Source organism: Amia ocellicauda, chromosome 4, assembly GCF_036373705.1.
Source record: "Amia ocellicauda isolate fAmiCal2 chromosome 4, fAmiCal2.hap1, whole genome shotgun sequence".
Lineage (NCBI taxonomy): Eukaryota > Metazoa > Chordata > Actinopteri > Amiiformes > Amiidae > Amia > Amia ocellicauda.
Window position 1 is genome coordinate 41,826,358 of NC_089853.1, and position 16,303 is coordinate 41,842,660.

The 16,303-nt window shown below is 41.6% G+C and overlaps 1 protein-coding gene across 2 annotated transcripts in view; it reads right to left on the bottom strand.

The window, feature by feature from the left end:
• The window catches only part of mtcl2 (microtubule crosslinking factor 2), a 38,954-nt gene that overhangs the window by 20,520 nt on the left and 2,131 nt on the right, over nucleotides 1-16,303 (bottom strand). For both annotated transcript variants that reach the window (XM_066702306.1, XM_066702305.1), the window contains exons 2-3: nucleotides 14,621-14,845; nucleotides 11,025-11,183 (exon numbers count right to left, since the gene is read on the bottom strand). In XM_066702306.1, the coding sequence (XP_066558403.1) occupies nucleotides 11,025-11,183; nucleotides 14,621-14,845 (384 nt within the window). The remainder of the gene's footprint in view (nucleotides 1-11,024; nucleotides 11,184-14,620; nucleotides 14,846-16,303) is intronic.

Consider the following 16,303-nt stretch of genomic DNA (forward strand, 5'->3'; position numbering starts at 1 on the left):
CTGCTAATGAAACGGTCTCGCGTCCTCCCTCGGACAAATCGAATGCGGAGGCTTTAGTTTGTGTATGGGGAGTGAGATTAAAATCTTGGGAGTTGACATCGCCCTTCTGTCAGGGTCAGTGTGCAAGAACGGTGAAGCGGAGGAACAGTTATTTTCAGAGGTTCAATCACGATTCAATCCCTCATCAGTATGCCACACTCCTGGTGTTTTAATAAATGTAGTTTTGTTATTTTGGTCCTAATATCCACAGTAAAACATTAATTCAAATGCCCGGGACAAGGGATCTAAACCCAGTCATAATACAGCAGAATATAAAGAATGATGAAACGTTACACATTCGATGGGTTCACCGTAAGACCCCTGTTCCTGGTGGAAAATTGTAAAGCAATTATTTCTTTCCTCTAGTATCCAGTATCCTCAAGGGCTGACAAACAACCGATTTTTACTAAGGATGCATTGTGAATCCCTAAACAGTCTTTTTCCCCCCGGCGCACCTCAAAGGAGAAAAATCCCTCTCCTCATTTGCTATTCTGTTGGAGAGGGGCCGGAACAACACAGCTTGAACAGTTAGCAAGGACTTTGAAAACATCCTACGTTCCTCTGAAAATATATATCCTTGTTTTTAAACTCCAGTAGCAAACGATTGTATACACCAACTGACTGCCTCTCCTGTGAGCCAATCGGGAGCCAGGGCTGTTTGAGATCGGATGAATCCTCGTCTATACGGGCCCAGCGAGAGCTCTGTTCATCTCACCACTGCAGCTCACACAGTAATGGATTCACTGCGGTTCCCATGACAACCGCTTGTGCCCTCAATTACTCAGTTGTAGTGGAGGAAGCAAACGGAACAAATTAGAGGGGGAAAAAAACGAGGAAAAAAAGAAAATCGAACCCCCCCCTTGAAACCTGACAGTTCTCAATGTAAAAGCCGATGAAAAGCCTTTTAAGATACGAGGCTCTTCTCTGAGGGGGAACAAGAAAAGAAAACTTGAAAATGTGAAATAGGAGTCTTTTCTTTCAGACTAAAATGACCAAGCAAATACGTTATACTCATGCACGTTGTACTGCAGCATTGATGGACTACATTTGCTACAAAGAAAGAGAGAACATTTTGCATAAATATCCCCTGCAGAATCTAATAAACAAGATTCACAAAACTAATTCAAGAGTCTGATATGTGGAAAGCTTTTTTGTTTGGTTTGTTTTTGCAATCGTGGACATTAAAGACAAATATATCCATCTATTTATAATATAGATATATTTAGCTACTTGAGAACGTTGCCCATGTGTTGCATTAATCCCTGAGTGTTCGTTAGCAATGACTCTTTCCTGCTAACCTGTTTGTGAAAGTGAAATTTGGGCAGCATGCCATTCCCCCGGGGGACACCTGAGATGATGACAACTGGTGCTGAGGAGAGACAATGAGAACAGACCTGACAAGTTGCACAGGCTCGCACTGACCTGGCCCAAAGCCCGGCCATCTGCTCCAGCCAGGAGTCTCCACATGCGACCCTGAAGCAGCCTCGGGCTAGGAACTGGGCCCCTCACTCTGGGAAGAGTGTGACTTCCCTTTTGATTGGATAACCCCTGCCTCCCTCTCCCGTAACCTCACCTATCCCCTCCCCCACCTGCCAGCCGCGATGAACAGAACGAGATGGCTGTGCTGCAGGTCGCCAAGGATACACTGTTCTGCTGTGATCAGAAGGCACGGCAAGATTATTCCCTCTCTGGTTCAGGAACAGGACTTGTTTTGCTCTTATTGTGCTGTCTGATTTCACATTCCTTTTGGCCTTGGTTAGAGATGCATTGTTTTTGGCTGCCGTCGCCTGGGTGGGAGGGAAAGTAAGCCTGCTTGTGTTCCTAATCTCGGTTTACACAGGGATTAGGGGAGGAAGTCAGAGAAGATGCAAACAAATGTTTATCAGACACTTATGTTCTAGGACTGGTGTCCATGAAGTAAAAACTACGTCATGAGAATGTTTTCAGTTTTTCAGCCGTGTCAGCAGTATCAGTCTAGCGCCTTTCCCCCCAACGCTGAAGAAAAAAACAGAAAAGCAACACTTAGCTAGTTTAAAAGTCAGAACTGGGCATTTGATTCTATTCTTTGATTTCTTAACCTTGCTTTATCCTCTTTTCTATAGCTATAGCTACAGCTCTCTCTCTCTCTCTCACTCTCTCTTTTGTGTTAAATATTTGAAACAGTGCCCTTGAATACCACAACTGTAGCACCTGTGTTACATGCTCCCTTCATTTGACACAAATTCTTTCCCTTTGCATGCTTCAGAAGGGCACATAAACTCAGTGCTTTCCCAAGGCTTTGTGAAAGGAGACCAGATGTATCTGCACAGTCCAGGGCTGAGTAATGCTTCAGCAAGTGTACCAGCTGCACAGGGAGTGGTGCGCCATATGTATCAAGCAATAGGGGATAGCTAGGTGCATCTGCCACGTATCGACTGCAGAAGGTACCTGAAGGCCACCAGTCACATTGTTTATCTGCATGGCGTGGCCAAATATGATGTAACACCCCCCTGCAGAATCAATGTCTCAGAAACAGAAACATCAAAATGCAAAACCCATAATGAATCGAGAGAGAGGTTGCTTGTTTTCCATAAAAGCCCATTGTATGAAACCACAGGCCGGCCTTCGAGCCTTTGCCACTACACCACTAATGAACAGCCCTGTCCTCAAAGCGTCTTTCTCAGCCTTGTCATGAGACATTACCTCTGAGCAACACCCAGACTGTTTAGGAGATTGAGAAAACAAAACCGACAACAACTACAAAAAAAACTTTAATGAGAATCCTTTCTCTGACTAAATAAACTTCCAATTGGAACAGGACTCAAAGAAATTGGCCCGCCAAGTACACATAACCCCTCTTCATCTACAGGCCAACACACTGAATCAAAGAGCACGTGTTGGGTTGGAGAATCGCTGACATTTGATGTTCATTAAGCTCACTGCCCGGTACTATAAATACAGGCCCTGCCAAAGGTCTGACTGGCTTCTCATTAACGAGCACCGATTTGTAAAGCATGGTCCCGGCTTTGGCAAACCTCTGGACTCTGAAAACAAATGGGCCCGTCAGGTAGGCTTTCATTCAAGACTGTGATGCACACCCAGACAGACAGAGAGTGAGACAGACCTTGGGTGTCACTTCTGCTTATTATGTTGGTGTTCTACGCTATTCTTTCCTGTCTGAAGCAACCAGGTCTTCCGTTTCAGCAGCGTGAAATGCTTCACTGGCGTCTGTTCCACCAGAGGTCCGACAATTATTCTCAAAGTCTATTATACGGGGGGGAAAAACGGTGAGCTGAAATTGAAATCGATCGTGGTTGTGTTTGACATTTTCCAGGTCCTGTCTCTGCAGGATGGCAGTGTGAGAGAGCATAGGCATCTGCCCACTTAACATTTCACATCTCTCCAAAGAACTTGCTCTTTGAACCAGAAGGTCACTCAACCCCCCCATCCCCCGCCCCACCACCTCTGTCTCTTCCTCTTTTCATCTCGTCTCATTTTGGGACCAGGTGAGAGAAAGCAGTCTAATCAAACAGACGGCCCTCTTGAATGGATTCATTAAAAGGTCAAGCAGACCTGAATGGAAGCAGAAGTGATTGAAATCTGATCAGTCCTTTTTTTTCCTGCACAAAAATGATAAAGGTATGTCTGAAAGTCACATGCAGATGGCACAAGTCGGGTTGTGCCAACTTACATCAGAGGTGTTTAAAATAAGGTGCCAAGTACAATTATCGCTGACATTTTTCTGCACCGTTTTATTTCTGGAATAAATATTCCAGCAATACTTTTATTTATAGGGATCATACCATACAGTCTGTTCTACAAATTGCAGTGGAGGAGTGTTCTTTGGAAGGAACTACTAAAACAGCCATGGAAGTTACGCTGAACACTGAAGACCGACGACAGTGTGGACACTGAATCAGTAAGTGTTGCTGACTATTAAACACCAGCTTTCCCCATCCCTGTGCCAGCTATTATGGTAGAATGTAAATAATTCACAGCCACCTCCCCCTGCGCTGCCGCTCACTCCCTTACACATTCAGCTCAGGCAACCCACCAGCTCGGCTCAGTTTTCTTTTTTTTTTCATCCACTGCCTGAAATTAGTTAAGAGTGTTCTGCGTCCCTCGAGGATGTATAACAAGCACCCCGACGTCGAGAAAGCCGAGCACCGAACGCTACGCTGCTCTTATCAAATCAAAACGACATGTCATGTTTTCCACTGTCAGGAGTCCGTAACCTCTAAGTGGAAACGATCAAGTGGGAATTGCAGAAGCGAGGGCCAATATTTGTGAGTGGTAATAGGGATTAGTTGTACTGCTTTAAAAAAGGTTTCGTCAGCGGTTCGGGAAAATCACCTTTACCCGCTCTGCCACATGTGTTCTGCTGGGATTGCATTTACGCTTCTGTTTCAAACAGTGCGAGTGTTTTTTTTACAGCCCATACCTTGTTGTAGCTTGTTACTGGTTCCCAACTCCATGAAGTCCAGCTAACATCAGCTGCCTCATTCCTTAGCTTAGTGGTTACATGAAAACCAAAATGCTTTTCCCTGAAATGGTCTATAATGAATAATAGCAATCTACAGATGGTTTTCATTTGTTAAGACTATATAAGCCCTGGTAGCAATAACTTTGGGGGAATTTTTTGTTTATGATTCCATTGGCAGAGATATCCACATCAATTATGCGTTCCTCTTAAGTGTTAAAAACACTCTGGACACTATTGGAAAATGAAGGCATAACTATGACTTCCCAATGCAAAGGAAAATATCCAAACACACAAAATAAATCTACAAGCCCACATGTGTGAATGAATACATAATTCCAATGCCTTCAGGAATGTGAATCCCTCCTTCTGTGCGCTGTGGACACTCTGGGGAGTTTTTGGGGAAACTCGCAAACTTCAAACAACAAGTTAATTTTAATGGGCGAGAGATAAAAGGTGCCGGAGTAAGGGCTTAGTCTTCCAGTGACTGAATACAACCATAATTGTCAATTGGTGGCAGACGAAGCTCTCATTACGGCGTCAATGGAAATGGCAACATTTGTGTAATTTTGAGCAGAGTCCAGTCTCCCAGAGGACCCGGTGCACGGCCCGGTCACACCAGCCAATCCCAAGCTTCCAAGTGAAAGGAGTTATGGAACATGTTTAATCATTCATCTCTCTCAACTAATCAGGTCCTCTGCACGTCTCCATTCATTACGTGTCCCCCCGCTGACAGAAACAGGTGGCTCGTGTCCAAAACGGCAAGCATCTGCGTAGCTCTGTAAATTTGGTCTATTAATGTGTAAATGGCAGGCCTCGTCAAAACATGTCAACAGCCAGGATTACGCCTCGACTCGCAACTTGGTTTAATACTTTAATACGAGCTCCATATCAAGAAGTTTTTTACTGGCATGATGTATTTTTCAGGAGGCCTATCAGTGTGCTGTATATGAGAAATACATGAGAAAGTCTGCCTGTGCATGACTCTCTGTATCCTGTTTAACCCGAATTCAGTCTCTAATTGGGCGCTAGTCTGTATTGAATATGAACTGTAGCAGATACATCTTACCTAATGATTGGTTACTCAAGCTCTCTTGTACTTGCTTTGGCCCACCATTTCTGTGGGTCACATGTCTGTGCTAATTGCATCGTTCAGTTTATGTAACCTTTATATAAGGATTCGTTATTATTGAGATGTGAGGTAAAAATAAAATAAAAAAAATCCCCTGTCAGAGTGAATTTAGCTGGCCAGATAAAGATGACAGGAGTTCACATGCACTGACTGTTCAGATGCCTGTGTTGGATCACTTTCAAAATGCTTCCCTAGCAATACCAAGCGAGACTCTGACTAGTTTAGCTGATTAGTTCACAGCAGCTAAAAAAATTACCTAATGCAAGGAGACATCTTATATAACGGGGGACATTCTGCGTAGCCAACGTGCCTGGATAATGGCCAATTGGTTTAGAACTTGCGGACGTCACTGGTGTGATTCGGACTCTAACAGCGCAAACCGGCGAGTAGCCCCCAGCAGTGTGAAATTAATTGCCGGCCCTTCACTGTCCAAAGCCGGCACTTTGGGAGTTTTGTCAGGACTGAGTGATGAAGTGTACCGCATCCAAGCTGCTTAGATTTAGTATACTGATGAATACGTGACAAATAACCCTACACTGTCCATCATCACTTCTTCCCTATCCAAAACAATCCAAACTCTTCAGTCCTGCCGATGGCCACTCCCACTCCTTGTAATGAGTTAATTGTGTTACACGGGTTTATGTGCTAATTGAGAGATGGGATAAAGCTGAACTGTGTGAAGGAATGTGTGGGACTTGACAGCAGTGGTGTACTAACATCGCCTAAAAATATGTGATCGTGTAAAACTAGCTTGTTATGGAGATGTTGGCTGTAAAACTTCTTATCAGCCTTCTTTAACACCACCAGTGGCTGCATTGCTCTGCACTGGGCTATGGCAGAGTATCCTGGCCATGTTCCAGAACAAGAAAATCCACAGCCATAAATAGAAAAGCCAGCATTTCTGACAGACAGTTTTTTTTTTCTACTCCTGAAACTGGCTCATGGGGAAAACAGATGAACTGCTAGGAACAGAAAGCTGCATCAATAAACCCTATGTAACATACATGGAGCATTCGCCGTCCCAATTGATACAAACTACAGGATCCCAAACATAAAAAAACAAATCAGCACAGATACGTTCATCTGGGTTTTATGCCTTGAGCCTTTTTTCTCAGATTTATTTCAGGGGCTGGATTAAAATAAATTAACTTGTTAAACATTTTCCAATCTATAAATTATACTTGACAGAACACCTTTCAAATCTGGAGAAAACAGGCATGTTTTTTATTAAATATTATATAAAGAATGTTAATATATTTGTGTTCATTTTTAAATAATTACCCCCAATTAATACTGTATCTGTAAACAATTATAATAATTAAGCTATATGCATTTTTGGGTAAAAGCCAAGTTTATGTCCAAGCTTAAATAAGACTGATGTGTTTTATCTGCAGGCATGAAAATAAAGTTTGAAAATTGCATAATACTGTGTTTAAATAGGCAGAAGTCTTTTTTTTTTTTTTTTTTTTTTTAGAATACAGCAATGTCAATTTCAACTGCAAAATTGTTCATTTGTTTTCATCAGCCTATATCAATCCACTGCTGGATGAAGGCCTCCCCAAGATGTTTCCACTTGTTTCATTCTATAGCTTCTTTTTCCATGTCACACCTTCAAGGCTTATCATCATTTCATCAACCTCATATTTTATGTGGTCTCTTCTAGGTATTTTTTAATCTCTTGGGATACATATATATACACCAAAATGGTGATCTTTGTCATCTAGTATCTACCTTGGAACTGAAAACAGTAGCAATGAAAAGATACACATATTTCAAATTTAGTGGCTCAGATTAGTGTCTTTAACATATGGAGGAATCTCAGTTGAAATGAGGGCTGTCTGCTGTGAAGCTGGTGAGTGATAGCTTAATTACAACACTGTTTGTTTTTTAAATCCTGAAAACTTCATATATCTACATCTCATACACCAGATTTACGGCAAAACATTGAAATTTAAATTTAAGAAACAATAATTTGGCATTTTTAAAAACATATCCATAACATCATTAAACATGTTAAACACTTGTTTTGGTTTTTGTCTGTAATTGGTTCTCTCTACTTCTGTGTTTCAGTTGACTGTAATGCAGGTAGTCAAAGAAAGATGATCCAGTACATAGAAAAACAACCTTCCTCTAATAACTGAGGTGTCAAACTTTGAAGAAATCAAAAGAAAGCAGTGCTGTAGTCCGTCAATTCTTTAAAATCAAGATGGACACAAATAAGGGTTGTGCTTTTTGTTGCCCTACTACAGCTATGAAAACAGTTTTTATTGCGGAGAGAAACTATCCCAGTCAACAAACGCAGGTGAATGAAATATCCGCAGAACTGTACAACACCACAAAGCTTCACTGTGGAAGGGAGAAGGTATCCTATCAATAAAACCATCTGTCCTGCATTTTTTGTTTAGTTTTTTTCTCTCGTTACAGAAAGTAATGACCCTCCATGGGCTGTCATTTTTCATGATGCATCACCACGCAAGTCATCAGTGCATCCTGGGACCCGAGCACAGTGCCTGGAGCTGGAACGAAGCTCTCCAGTGGAGCTCTTGATTTATTATCTATATCTTAAGTTATTCTCAGAAAGGATAAGCAATATCGGCACAGCCCTGGAAAATGAGATCTAAATGGCACTTTGCGCTCGGTTGATTACCCGTTTCACACAGGCACCAGCGAGATTATAGGCTACTCCCTGCCTCGTGTGGCGCAGATCTCAGGTGATTGTCTCAAAATCCATTTATTGTCATACTTCAGCATATTCACCTGTATATGTGTCTGGAAATGTGAAAGGGGAAAAAGGGACTTGTGTCTAACCATTCTCAATATTTTAAAATCTGCCCTACAAAAGGCATTACCGGTACTGTTTTAAAGAGAGAAAATGTATTTATGTCTCTGTCTGCTGTTCCACTTACTATGTGTGGTAGTAGACCTTCATTCAGATTCTTCTGTCTGATTACTTGTTTTCGGTGCTGAAAGCCAAGAGCACAGCAAATCCCACTGGACCCATTCACCGCAGATATCGATCTAGGAATTCAGTTGCAGAGTACTGGCTAGGCTCCTTTGTATCATGTTCAAGTGCACAATGTATAGGGAATCCTGGATGTCAGATAGATTTAAACTGTTTAAATAGTCCAATCTTTGGGCGAAAATTCCCCAAACATAACAATATTTCAATTTCAATTCAAATAAACCTGGATCTTAAAAATTGTACTGTTTATTAATAAAATAAAATGTTTGTTGTTGTTTTTTCAGTGCTGAGATGCTGATTAACACGTTCTATACTGGAATTTCCCCCATCTGAGGTGAGCAATCTCATTAAAGACATGTTTAATACCCACTGGACTGAAATGTCCTGATGAAACCAATTCGTGTGTCAATGGCTTAGATCTAAAAGTAATTGTTAATTTCAGCTGCACCCAGTTACTCCATTTTAATTAACTGATCAGCATCCAGTTGAATGGCTGATGTGGAGCTATATGAGGTATTGATTTGACAGGGCCAGGGGAAGCTCTCATCATGGGGATGTTAGACTAGCCAATCTTTAGTGGGTCAGCTGAGCACAGCTGTGTAAGCACTTCTGGAAAGCAATACTAAAAATCTTCAGCTGCCAAAGCTCGTCAGACAAGGCAAGTCACTGAATGATCTGGGTTAAAAGAATGCAAATGGTTGTGATTGTTGTATCACACCAGCCACCTTGATTTCTTTAGCAAAAGGGGGTAAAAATCATAAGAAACCAACAAACAAAAAAAAAAAGAGCTAATGCATCTCCTGACACAAGTGATGCTGAAGTCTGTAAGATGCTCGGAACACTGATTTCCTTAGTGGAAGGATTTGTCAAGCTGAAACAGTCTACCGTCTATTTTTAGTTCCTACATGAAGATAGAGGGCTGATATTTCCACAAATAAACACCCCTGTGAACCTTGTAAATCTACCCACCCACAATCCTTTGAGAAACCGTTAATGACCGTCGACCTCCGAGTCTACAACACTTTCCAATTTTACATCCGTTCATTTTCAATTTAATTGTACTTGCATGTGGCATTTTCAAAGCCACTCGATGCATGGTCCATGTTTTCAACAGTTTATTAGCACTGGAATCAGTTGGATCAGTGTTTATTTGTGTGTATTTTATTCAGTTTCTTATATACCCCCATTTCTCAATCTCATTTGCAAAGCTAGCTTTATACTCTATGAGTACAGTCCACGATCTAGCCTGGCGATATAAGGCAGGGGTCAGAGTTGCACAATATCCAATTAAAATGCTCTTTTCCCTGTTTAACGACATCAGCAAAAGCTTCCAAGCTACAGCCGAACCCCAACTGGTGTAGCGTAATAATTTTTTCAGGATTTGCCCTGTCAGCTTTTTTTTAAAGCAAAAAAACTACATAAATGCCTTACAATACAAAAATAATCGAATAATCATGCAAATTTCAGGCCTAAAACAAAACAAAAAAACAGGCCCCTCAATCAGACCAAAGCAGCTGTTGTTTCCAAAAAGAGACGTTTTTTGTTTCACTTGACATTGAGAAGCTGAGGGTGGGGGTGGGGCTCATGGCGGGTAACTAGGGAGGAGTGATTTAACACATTCAGTGCTTCTCAGTGCTGAGCTTTGCTGGTGCTCTATTTTTACTGCTGGATAAAACTTGAGATGCTGGAGTGAACACAGGCGTTGCTAATGGGTGGAAACTCTCAAACCCACAGCGAGTTGTGCCCGGAAGCTATTCCAGGAATCTCTGCCATACGCTTCCACACCCTTTTACGAGGAGCAGCACTGTCCTCTGCACACTGCACAGAAACCAAAGCCAAGAGAACAGTCATCTGTCCCCATAGATCAGACTGGAGAAAGGGAGGTCTTGTGCGCTGCTGTACTTTCTCTTGGAAGCTCTTCGTAATGCAATCCCTGCCACACAATTGATCGCGGCAGTCAATGGCTTAATTAGAGACACCAACTTGGGAAGACTAATGAAAAGCCTCTTCTGCAAGAACATCACCAATACCATCAAACCTACAAACAATACAACAGCAATTCGACATGGATGGCAATGCTATTCCTATTGTAAAGCTGTTGAATGCATACACTGCACTAGACTTGGCGTCCTTGGATATTACCCTAGAAAAATGGGAAATCCTTCAGTGGACAATAAATCACCTTATAATCAGAACACCTGTTAAGTTTCATCTGCCACCTGTCCAATCACATTCCCAAGTGCTAAAACAAACCAGCTATTTCAGGAAAAAAGAGAAATGAACTAAACTGCTTACTGAGCCGAGTAGAGCTTTGTACGTTCCTATCTGAAAGTACTAAAATGCAGTGTTGTTCTTTTCTGGCCTTATCGTTGCATGCATCCATGCAGTCTTGGCCCAAGTGCATGATAATGAACTCAACCACCATGGCCTACCTCTTTGGCCTTTTCCATCTCAGCCTGCAGCACCTGCTTGGCCACCTCCAGGTCGATGAGTCTTTGCCTCAGGTCCTCGTTCTCCTGCTCCAGCCTGCTCCTCTTCTTCTCTGCCCCGTCCAGCTCGTTGTGCAGGCGGATGGAGACATCCTTCGCCACCTGTGGGCAGAGCAGCAGAGCTCAGGAGTGCAGGGGCGAACAAGACAGACTATCCAAGGTACCCAAGTGCAGGTGTACTGGAGTGGTGTTTGCATGAATTATGTTTTTTGTTTCAAATTCACAAGAAGATTGTTAGATGCATGTGTATGACATCGCTGTTTGTCTAGGTGTATTGCTGTTCATTTGTTGACATCTTATCTATATGTGGTGTTAACATGGCTGCATAAGCTGATTTGATTTGAAAAACACGCAGAATGAAATTATGAAGGAATCAGCATGGAACAATTACGAATTTCATTATGCAGTAGATTTGAATACATGTTGCTATTGTGGCAGTAATGATAATTGCATGATCTTATTTATATTGTCCCCCCCCCACTGTCTCCCTTGTGCTAATGAGCTCATTAAAATCAAGTTTGGGACTCGCATGTCTCGGTAAGGATGTTAGCTGCAACCTCTAAAGCTGCAGTTGTTCGCAGACACTGGGCTCATCAAGCACTGGTGAATTAAGCAGAGAGATGAAGCACCAAATTCACTTCAGTGTAAATATATGATTATTATTTATAACCCCACCAGTCAGAAACGGGAGTTACAGAAAACTCTCACGAAATCATTTGAAATTAATCGGTCAAGAGCATGTAATCCACCATCTGTTCGAGCTGAGGGTTTATCAGGCAGGGCTACTGCCGAGCTGCAGAGACCTCGCACGACACCCTGCCACGGCACGACGGCAATTAGAGGCCATGATACTGACGGGGCACTTTCACCAAACCCACTTTGAGTTCCATTCAGTTCCTGATGCTTTAGTTTTCTTTCCATTTAAAATAAATTGTGTCATCTGGTTTCAGCACTGGTTGGGGCCCCTGTAATTTCAAGATGATTGCTGGTTCCCATCTGGGCTTTGTTTGTTCATTAAGAGTAGTATGCGATATATTTTTTTAAAAAGCTATGCATTTTAAATAGAAAACATAAAAACGATTCAAAGGTATGAATGAAAAACTAAAAAGGCCCATTCTCCAATGAATAAAAGGCAGTATGCAGCTGCAGAAAAAATTCATTACAGCCCACAATGTGCCTCAGCGTAATTACACCATTAAAACACCACAGGGACATTCTTATATTTCATGGTTTAATTCAAGAGGGTTAAAAGGCTCAGTCTTCTTTCTTTTGCTACTGTACAAAGTAAGAGAAAGCAGACAGCTTAGCTTGTAAAATCAATGCTCTGTATTTGAATGGGTCTCAGGTCCTCCAGAAAGCTTTTTTAAAGGTGTTTTTATTGTAATTGTACCCATTACAGTGAGTAAAAGCCTCTTATAATGGACACCAATATGGCTTATTAAGATAAACACAAATGAATAGATACTATATTTTTGTTTTTATTATTATAATGTTTTTGCTTGTAGGCTTTGTTTAGCTCAAGGAGCTTTTGTGTCATGCAGTTATTTTTATGAGGCTAAACATAGGTCCAGACCAAATCAAGGCTTCAAGACCACTCAGCAGACATAAAAACACAATGCTCCATGGCAGGTTTTCAGCAGTCAAACAAAAAGCTCCCATCAGATTTTGTCTTTTGCAATTGGAAGGGGTATCAAAGCTGGCTGCAGCTCCATGTGTATATTCTTCATTATAGAGATTGCTGTCAGATATCAATAGAGAGGAAGTTGCAATTACCTTCTTCACACTTCTGTCTTTGACGTTGTAATTAACAGTGGGTAGTCACCAAAAACAGTGTTTTACTTCCTGACAGATTTTACCATTGAGTAGTTTTGTGAGACGTGGACCTGAGACGCTTTAAGTAATTAGCAACAAACTTTGTCAATTAGGAATACGTCTATAAAAATAAAAAAAAAGTAGATGTCTAATAATAAAATAATTTGGGAAGAGCAGTATTGTGAAAAAGCAGTGTTACGAGCAAGTGTTGGAATGGATTTATGAGTTACTCAGAGAAATCTGCAGAAATCTTTTTTTTTTTTTTTTTACGCTCACCACTGTGTAATTTAACACATGAAACATTTTGCCATGGTGCACAGTCCCAGTAACCAGCTGTTGTGAAGGAATGGGGAGCTCTAACCACACCGGGCAGGATAACTCTCATTAATTCATACCGCTTACACAGAATCAGGGATTGTCCAATGCACATCATCAGCTAAATATACACCAGACAGGAAATGCTTTCAATGGGAATCATACACATTTGTAATTTCTAGGTTTTTTTCCACACTAAAGAGAAGATGTATATTTGGTTTCCCTCATTCATAAATATGATAATAAATAATAAATATATGCCTTCAGGATCCTGTAGCAATCCCTAGCTGATCCTGGGAACTCAATAATACTGGATCTCTCAGACTGCCATGTGTTGAATCCAGATGTTTCTGAATGGCTTGTATCGATGACAACAGGACAGGAAATGGCCCCAAGTAAACAATTTCACCAAAGTCTGATTCTCATAAACCCCGAAGGATATCTGGAGATCAAAATGACACATGATTTGGGAATTTCAAACTAAACAAACACCAATAAAACCCCCACTAAATGATATATCTATATTCAGCTTCATTCTAATTTCCTTTCACGGGAGGCATGTTTTGTGGAGTAAGGTATACATTAATGCACTTACTGGACAGCAATGTGTAGAGTAAGGAAACAACTGAGCAGTGTTTGCAGAGTCTCTGGAGCTGTTTTAGATCGCCTTGAAACCAAAATAATTCACTGGGTGTTTCCCTGTGTCAATGGCCCTTTAATGGCTTTCGCAGACCCGGCTGCCTAGGATTTGCTGCTGCTGTGCTTCAGCTCTAGAACACTACTGAGTCAGTTCAGCAGAACAAAGAAGCACAATGTTTAGAGAAGAGATTTTTTTTTCTTCGTCTTCTCTTTTTACAACTGCATCATTTAAAATGAAGGACAGTAGCAGCAGGGTTAGCCTGCGAGTCATGACATCATTCCCAACCCCCTCCCTTCTAGTTGTTTAAAAAGCCTGTATTGTGTAGCCACAGAAAAGTGCCACACTTCAGTTTCCACCTCTAACTAAAGTCACGATGTTCTGCAAAACTGAATATTTAATCTCAGCTGTACAGGCATATGTATTGAGCTCTCTCAGACTGCAAACTGATAAAGCCAGCACTGTTGTTAACTGCTTGGAATCTATAAAATGAATCTGTTAACACAATATTACACTATTAAAATATAAAGCAACATGAAATTCATTACTATAAATCGTTATTATTGTTTCATTCTAACATTTAATTAAGGTGAAGGGAAGGGATGTGTCAGGGTATTTAGAGAGAACCTGTTCAGCCAAAGCTCTTCTGAGATCAAGCTGACAATATTGACATCCACTTTATTTTTGGATTGACCTATATTCCTGACATTGGGCATTTTAAGTGGAAGCGGTGGAGGCGGACAGCTCGGAAGGAGTGCCGCGGATGGGGGCGTACCTTGACATCCTGCTCCAGGGCCCGGATGAGCTCCCCGTCCACCTGGCCGGTCTGAGCCACACGCAGGCTCCTCCGCTCGGCCTTGCGCAGCCGGTACTGCAGGATCCGGCAGGTCTTGTTGGCCTGGTCCAGCTGCTGCCGGAGGTCCTGGAGTTGGTACACATCCTCTTCCATGTACATGTCTCGCATCTCCAGCATCTCCGAGCGCAATTCCTCGATCTCATCCTGTGGGCGTGCAAACGGGAGGAAACCATTAGCAACCAATCAGCCACACAGTCTTTGTTCTTATTTTTTTTATTATTGATGCACCTTTGTACTACACAGGTGCTGGGCAGAAACATACATACAAGGGTGTGGCCACAATAATATATCCTCTGCTGTCTTCTATGCAATAAGGTTTCTGTGTGTTTCATGTATTTACTGCGCACTGACAGTGACATTGTTACTTTAGGAATCTGCTTCTTTGTGCTCGGTGCACTGGGAAAAAACATTTTGGCCTGTGGCGATTAAGAAAACACACGTGTCTTCGCCAGAATGGCTAATTTTCCCTCTGCTGCAAATTTGATGATTGGGTATTTTTCCAAGACAAAGGTGACATATTCAGCCTCAGCATGGCTTTCAGTGGATGAATACAGACTCCTGCTCAAGAAAGCATGAAGGGGGAATTAGAAAGTGACATTTGTACATCCTTCCTGTACAGTCACTTTCTAGCAGGCCTTGTAGGGATACAGATGATGAAGGTTACTCTCATTCCCTGTCCCTGCATGCCCTATCACACAAACCATTTATCAGAATGTTATGCTTTTTTAACAGGACACAATAGTCTCTCCCAGGAAGCAACATAACTGAAGGACATACACAGTACGGTAAAAATAATATTAGAGATTCCTACAGCAGTGTTCTGCAAGAATGTCCTCAACTTGTACAGTGGCCTGAAGGCAGGAATCGTGCGTCACATAGCTTCACTCGTGCGATGAACTGAAAGCACCTTCATAACAACCTGCATCCCATTATCAGTGCTTTAACATGAACTTAAAGGTAAATGAAGGAAATGAAAAGACCACCATTACAAAAAACTGTAGCAAATATCTTAAATATATTTCCGTTTTCATTTAAGGTTGACCATTAGGATATATGTAATACTTTAAGCGTATATTTATGGTGTATTTTCTACTAATGAAACCCAGTTGAAATTAAACTGAACTGAAATATCTTTAAACTAAATACAGATTTCTTCTCTTAGAAAACTGCAGTTATATTGGGTGGTTGTGTTTCTTGCGGATTTCCACATTTTGGCAGAAAATATTCAGTGCTACTGCTTATTTACTTGGGTGGGGGAAATGTTTAAGAATTCAGAAAATGTCATTTTATTGCCACCACAATAACTGCTGATGCAATCGCATGTAGTCTTTAGCAACCACATTCCTCGTGCAGCCAGTGATGAATACAGAAACAGCATATGGCATTCTCTGCCTTTGCTTTTCCAAGACAAAGAAAACCAAGAAATCTTCTACACCTCCATGTACCTAAAAAAAAGGTTTATCCTGGGCTGCCCCCGGGTCTTACATAAGGATTGCTACAGTATGGAAGCATTAGTATAAGCCCTGCTGCAGAGCCGTAGTAATAAGCAAGATGAAGAATTTATAAGGCAGGATGTGTAGTGAATAACCCCCTTTCCAGGGC